The sequence below is a fragment of the Psammomys obesus genome, unplaced genomic scaffold (assembly GCF_907164565.1).
Source record: "Psammomys obesus unplaced genomic scaffold, mPsaObe1.curated_primary_1811, whole genome shotgun sequence".
NCBI classification, from domain to species: domain Eukaryota; kingdom Metazoa; phylum Chordata; class Mammalia; order Rodentia; family Muridae; genus Psammomys; species Psammomys obesus.
Window position 1 is genome coordinate 8,562,176 of NW_026592510.1, and position 7,728 is coordinate 8,569,903.

At 44.4% G+C, this 7,728-nt stretch overlaps 1 protein-coding gene across 2 annotated transcripts in view; it reads right to left on the bottom strand.

Moving 5' to 3' along the window:
* The window catches only part of Rcl1 (RNA terminal phosphate cyclase like 1), a 24,695-nt gene that overhangs the window by 3,969 nt on the left and 12,998 nt on the right, over positions 1 to 7,728 (bottom strand). For both annotated transcript variants that reach the window (XM_055613784.1, XM_055613785.1), the window contains one exon: positions 5,908 to 6,011. In XM_055613784.1, coding sequence (XP_055469759.1) covers positions 5,908 to 6,011 — 104 coding nt within the window. The remainder of the gene's footprint in view (positions 1 to 5,907; positions 6,012 to 7,728) is intronic.

The following is a 7,728-nucleotide window of genomic DNA, read 5'->3' on the forward strand; positions in this document are numbered from 1 at the left end:
CTTAAGAAAGAGAAACACGCATTTAATCCCAGCACTTGGGAGGCAAAGGAAGGGAGATATCTGAGTTCCAGGCTTGGCTGGTTTACACAGTTCCAGGACAGCCAGGGCTATATAGAGAAACCCTGTGTGTGTGTGTGTGTGTGTGTGTGTGGGTGGGTGGGTGGGTGGGGGAGGGGCAGGGGGGGTAGAGGAAGGCAGGCTGGCAGGCAGGAGGGAGAAGGGTAGGGGAAAAGGGAGGGAGGAGGAGAAGGGGAAAGGGGGAGAGAGGGAAAGCAAGCAAGCAGTTTCTCTTATAGCTAAGCCACTTGCAGCAACTGGAGTTTTATGCAGCTTCTGAGTAAATGATCTTAATCCCTCACTTGATAACTGAGTCTGCAATGATTTTATATATATATATATATATATATATATATATATATATATATATATATACACACACACACACACATACACACACACACACACACACACACACACACAATTACTTTTCAGGAAAAGTGATTCTATAAAAACAAGTAAGACTTTCCTATGAAAGCCTCCAGTTTATCTGACAAGCAGGTTTCAGAGCATTCTGGAAGCAGATAATCATCTGTGTATTTCCAAAGGTTAGTGTAAGGAGTTGTCCCTGGAGGCTGAGGGACAAGCTCTGAGAGCAAAGAAAGACTGCTTCACATGGTCCCCTGTAGTCAGTACAGCAGCTTTTGAGCCCAGTGATGTGTCTGATGCCAGCAACACTCCAACCCTACTCCAAGAATGACATTATTAAGCTTGGTTAGAGGCAACAGGAAACAGACATGGGCTGGCTGTACTGCTGGCACACAGGAATCTCAGGCTGAGTTCAGCCAACCACTCACCACAAGCAGGTATCACTTCATTTTACTATAATCCATTTTCTAAGGTTGCACTATCAAGTGTGACAGGGCATTGTGACTTTCTCTGCACTTCACAAAAGGAAGGCAGAAAGTGACACTGCAAAGTTCCCAGAAGGCAGCAAAGCCCATAATCAGATGGCAGTCACATGGGTGTGCTTGGCTGGCTGAGCCAGGAAGCCCTGAGCAGCTGAGGTTGAAGGGCAAGGGCTGTCTACACACCAGCACATAACTAAAGGAAAGAAGTTATTAGTTTATTATTAGTTTAAAGGGAGAAAAACATCCTGCTCTACGGTGTGGCAGAAGCTGAGATGAGGAAGCCTCAAAGCTGCAGCATGGTACTCCACATCAGCAAGGCCCTGAGAAGCCAGCGACAAGGGACAGGTCCCAGCTCTTGGTTAAGCTCACAGTGGTAAAGGGAGCTTAACTCCAGTGAATCTGTCCCTGTGTGACCTTGGCAAGCGGCATGTCTTATCACTAAGATGACCCACACAAGAGCAATGACTTTTTCACTCACACGGGGTTACGTTGGAAGCCAGTGTTAGAAGATTTGAAATAACTTATCTTTCTGTTCACATGAGGGAAATCATGCCTGGTAGTGAAAACCCAGGACTACTGAGATTGTGGATCTTGGAGGAGAACCTACTATACTGAGTTTTGGTGTCTTTACAAACTCAGGTATGTTATGTAAACATGTTTTTGTTTTATTCCCAGGCGTGGGATGTGGGGCTGCTTCAGATTGTCCACAGCAGCAGACTACTTGCCTCGTGTGTGCTCTGGTAGAGCCAACTGCAGAAAGTTTAATTCTTAGCACTCTAGAGAGAGTATAAAGACCAGAGCCCCCAGGTGAGGAGGCGTGGCTATTCCTACTACTGGTTCCTGCTCTTGCTGGTTTGTCAAGTAGTCATGAGAGAAAAAGAGATAAGAAGAAACTGGAGATATGCCAACGAGATGAAGATTGGACTTGCCCAAGGAACTCAACACCCCTAACCAGCAGGAAGTCTAAAAAGATCTCAATGACTTATCTCCCCACTAACCTTCTGTTTCTCCTACCTGGTGTTGGGGTGATGGAAGAATATGGGGTGGAAGGGAGATAGAGGTACAAGAATCCTAATAAAATAGATTTAAAAAGTATGCCAACAACCACAACCAAATATTTGTCCTTATACCCACAGATAAGTGTGGTCCTCACACATCAAGGAAACTTCTCTTTGCAGCAGATGGAGATCATTACAGAAAACCACAGTCAATTAAAATGCTGAGTTGTGGAGCCCAGTCCCAATGGATGGAGATGCCTACAACTCCTGTACAACTTAAGGCTCAGGGAACATTTTGGAAGCAGATTTGTGTGTGTGTGTGTGTGTGTGTGTGTGTGTGTGTGTAATGATTTTAAGAGCTGAAGGATCAGAGAGTTTGCTGAGAGATTGTGTCTCGAATGTCAGAAGCTACACTGGGAAAGGGGTGGGGAAGCGCACAAGGCCTCAACCCTATACAAAGAACTAGAGGCAACTAAGGAATGCTGAGAGCAAGGGGAAAAGATTCTTCCAGGGAAGGGCACATTGTCTGGCTATCCAATAGTCAGCCCTGAAAACACACACACAAGTAACATCATAACAACTGAGCAAGCTACATTAATGTATTTAGGAGTATGTATATGCTTGTATGTATGTTTGTATGCATGCATATATATGTAACAACAATTAATGGAAAAAGAGGCCATGAATTTGAAAGAGAGCAAGGAAGGAGACATGGGAGGGATTGGAAGAAGGAAAGGGAAGGGGGAAATGATGCAATTCTATTGTAATTTCGAAAAATAAGATAATAATAATAATAATAATAATAATAATAATAATAATAATAATAATAATAATAAAAAAGAGGATTAGGGCTGGAGAGACGGCTCAGTGTTTACGAGTTCAACTCGTAACCTGGGTTCAGCTCCCAGAACCCACATGGCACCTCATAACTGTCTATATAACTGCAAAAAAGGATTCTCTGAGAACTGAGGCTGCTCAGCTCAGTGGTAGAGCTCTTGCTTGGCTAAATAACAAGGCCCTAGGTTTGATCACTAATACCACAGACAGAAAAACAAAAACCAAAACCAATCACACAACTGTCCTACTCACAGTAAACACCGTATCTGTTAAGCAAACATTACCTACTCAATTCTGGGGAAGAACAAACCAGAATGTACAGTTTGTTCCGGAGTGTCTACAATTTTACAAGTCATAGCTACAGATTTATAGACAGCTCAAGAGCCAGTGCACAGCTGACTTGTAAGTTCAGCTCCTGGCACACAGGGACACGATGAGAAGAGGGGTATCCAGGGAGGACCTGAGTTCCTTGGATATGGTGCCATGAACGCTGCTAAGCATCTGACCATCACACTTCAGTCCCTCTTCACGGCTGAGGATTTCAGAATCATCACGTTGACAGGGCTCAGAGATGCTCAGCATCAGCCTCCCCTGGTGGCTCTGTGGCATAAACAGAACTTAAGTCTAGACAGGTTGGATTTCAAGGCCTATGCACAGGAAGAAAACTGAAGTCTGCTAGCTTTGACCTCCTCCTGCGATTTCTGAGCACTTTAAGTTGCCTGATGATTGATGTGTGTGTCGATACATATACTGATATGGATATATATTTGATTTTTTTGATGTTACTTCAACTATACAATATAAAAAAGTGTACAATAAAGTACACTTTCTCAGTTAACAGTAAAATTAAGCTTCTGGGCCACAGGGTAGAAACATGTCCTCACCTATAAGCCAACAATATTCAAGTTGAAAAGAAAGGGAGGCTCTCCTCACACGCCTACAGCATCCAACACTTTATTCAACTGAGAAAAATTGGCCTCACAAAGCTCACACGTGTAGTCATTTTCTCTAATAGTGCAGAGGAACCAAACAGCAACCTCCTATAAGTAACAGGGAGAGCAAGGCAGGAGGAACACAGCAACCGTCACTTCCCAGCAAGGGCCTGAACACGGAGAGAAAACTTTCTTAGTCCTGATGCTTCCTAGATGGCACTTAAGATGCTATGCGCATCAAACACATGTAAGCTCCAGGAAAAATATGCATGCTTCTCTCAAACTAAAAATTTCTCCTGAGGTCCAAAAAATGGTGTCTCCATGACGTCAACAGCACAAGAAGATGCACATGGTACTCCCCGAAACCCCGTGATGAGTCATGGAGCCTGCCTCACTCACAGGAGATGCCAATTATGCCCATAAGGTCCCATGTTCATCCTTCATCTTACTGAGATGCTGGGGCCTTCCACAAGACTAAGGACAAAAAGGCCCCAACCATAGAGATGCTTTTGCTGAACAAAATCCGGCCCCCCACCCTGAGTCTGTGCTTGCTTACACCAAAAAGTGCTTGGGGCAGGTGGGACACGTGTATGGCAGAGGTGATGGGGTGTGCTTCTCCACCCCATGAAGAGCCCTCTGCAGAAAGCCCCAGAGGAAGGAGCAGGCCTCACACCCACATCTGGTCTACTCTTCTAAAGGTCCTCTCGGAGCAGATCATTGTTTTCCCAGGAGGTGCAGTAGTTTTAGGTTTCTGGGAGAAGAAAAGAAACCTAAATAGATTATGTGATGAGGGACATGCTGAGGAAGGAACAGTCACATCCAGCCATCTCCAGAAAGGCTGCAGACATTAAAAGTTTATACAAGGCCTCAGAGCAGAACTGAAAAACTCACCAAAAACAACTTAAAAAAAATTCAATTAAAAAAAAAAAAAAAAAACACATATATTCCATGTTAACACGATGTTCTGCCAAGACCCAAGCCCTGGACCACACACATTTGAAGACAGTGGTTCTCACCGTCTCCAGAGAGCCACGGGGTCTCTGCTGCCCTGGAGCAGAAGCTGGATGCAGCACTGACCCACTCAGAAGCCAACAGTCCCAGGGTGCTCTCACAGCCACCAGTTGCTGCCAGCAGCTCTGATGGAATCCTGCACCTTGGGTGCTGTGCTCACCGCCCACCTCCTCTCTGAATGCTCTGTGCTCTTTCTTCTGTTTGAGCAATGTGGACTTCTGAAGTTAGCAGGCTATTTGGATTACTCAACACTAGGCTTCCTGTCCTGTCAAACACGTTATACCCATTATCAAGAGATCATCTGTGGCTCTTCATGCCCTGCTTATCAGTGTGATCTGCTGATAACAGAGTGTATTCACTTTCATGTTCTGTTCCAAACAACTCCCACTACCAACTCCAAAAGTAAAAGGATCTCTTTCAAGCCTCTGGTTCCCAAAGGCCCCCTCTCAATGTGATGGCACCACCATTCTTCAGTTATCACAGTACTGTACCTTTCAGATACACAGCATCGGTACCATGATAACCGAAAAAGGACAGTTCAGTCTCCGATCTACCAGCCCGAACCCAATTTACCACCGCTAGCTGACTATACAGCTATCTTAAGTCTGTAAGCATGTAAGTGCATGTACATTACATGTGTGGGCGCACACACACACACACATGGTTTCCCTGACCAGAAATGCTTTTGTGCTTTGCACTCTGTAACTACTTACTGTTCTTGGAGTGTGCATGTTTTTATACCCTGGCAGGTAATTTCTGCTTATATGCAACTGCCCAAACTCACCTCTGTAACTCCCAACAGGTCTGGTAACATTCCTATGAATTTTGCCTCTCTTTATCTCTTCCAGCCAACCAATACACAATAAATACCCTTGGAAAAACAACCCATTTCCCACAGTAAGAACGCTAGTGGAAAGATGGGAGTGAAAAAACTTCAAGCTATATAAAAGTTTATTTCTAGAATAGAAATAAAACATAAAGTACAAACACAGAACTGTCCAGTGTATATGATATAGCTCATATAACATGAGGACAACAGCTGTAAAGGAAAGAAGGAAAGGCCCAAACCCATGTGTGAATAAATAAACACCAGGCTAACAGTTGCAAATGCAGGCTGGTTAAAAATCAATACAAGCAGCTACCCACAGCACATCCTTGTCATTCTGGACAACCAGAAAACAAAACTGAGCAGAGTAATGAGGTCAAACAGAAACAGCTTACGTGTAGGGGGAGAGTGGTCCCAGCAGGACTTTGGAAACGTCCTGCTGTCCAAGGGTCATGAGCAGCAGAGCTAGACTTTGGTTTGTCGAGTCCACACATCCACCCTGTAAACACAAACACTTCAATGATTAATCATAGTACAAACCAGAAAAGGGGAAGCAACAAGCAGGGAGAGAGAAAGGCAGAAACACTCAGAATATCAACTCCAGAACAGTGGACTAAAGTTCAAACACTAACAAATGGAACATGGGCCTCCTGAGACTGTTCTACCAACCAACATGAGGTTAAGCTAACAGCTAGCCCAATTAACAGCTCAAAAGATGACAATGCACAAGACATGCACATTCCCAGGCAAAAACCTAGTGGGAAAAAATGAACCCCCTCTTCATAAATGGGCAACAGAGGCATCATCTTAGTTCTAGGAGAGGTACAGTTGCTCCAAGGTTAAATAGAGGACCTATGCTTATTTGCATGTCAAAGAGCAATCACACACAAAAGGGAGTGTCGTTTAGAGGGCTCACTGCACTCATCCCATCTTGCTCTGAAATAACTCCAGATGCTCTTAACCACTCTTTACCTCTTCCCATGAGACCTGACACTGCCAACTGCCAACAGTCAGATGGCCTGCTATTACTTATCTCTCCCCAAGTTTTCCTTCCTTTTTTTTCTTTCAAGCACAGGCAAAACAGAATTTTCTTTAAATTTTTCCTCCTGAAGTGCAACTGTTTTGGTTGCTTCTTCTTTCTTTATTTCTAACCATGTCAGCTGAGCTGCTGTTTAAATATGTGTGTTTTAAAACGTCTTTATTCCTCATTATTCTTCCTAGGGTAACCGTGACAATGTCAGCGTACACACAACTTTACAGAGTACAAGCAGGATGTCATGAAATAGCTACCCATTTTACAAATCTAAAAAAAATCCAGTCTGTGGCTTGCTGCTGCCAAGGCTAAACTGAGTACACAGTGGGTAGCCAGAGCTGCTTAGAGGGTGCAAGCCTGTTCTTTTTGAATACATGCAGGTTCGGGAGTAAACCTTCACGGGCTGCCGCTCTCAGGTTGGTAGGCCTTTATAAAAATATATTCCTCTCCAGAAGTTAATAAGAACAAGAAACTTTTTTTCATTTTATTCAGCAAACTTTAAGACAAAAGCTGCTTTTCCAAACAAAACAGGAAATCTTACCAACAAAACAATTGTTTCACAGCTCTTGCTCATTTTCCTAAGACTGCCTAAAATTAACTGTTCTCTATGCTCTGCTTGCTACACCAAGCTGCTATTGCACCATTCTCAGCTGACTTGTATTAGGCACCGGAGTGAGATCTTAATGCAATAAGTATGTCAGGGTCCATGTACAGGACATTATGGACGGAGTGGGGCTACAAAATGTCATGGCACAGAGGGTGTTACTTGCCCAACAACAGAGGCAGGCTTTGGGGAGCAGACACTTGAAATGGCCTGGAGGGATAGGCAGGCCTTGGAAAGAGAAGAGCAAATGGTGGAATGGGCTCACAGCCAATGGGAAAGAGACTGAGGCCAGGCTCTGCGGAGACAAGAGTAATCATCTCAGGGTAAGGGGTGGGGGATGGTGGTGACTGAGGTGGGGCTTTTCTAACTGGTCACAAATACTGACTATTCTGGAGGTTAAGAGGCCAGTGTAGGGCTCTGCACACGGGCATAAAGAGATCAAGTCTAGGTTTGGAGGGAGAAGTAGACTGAGGAAGGTTGGAGAGAATAAGAAAAGAATTTTTCCTCTGCAGATAAGAACAGCTCCCACGAGGAGGTGAGGTGAGGTGAGGTGAGGTGAGGTGAGGTGAGGTGAGGTGA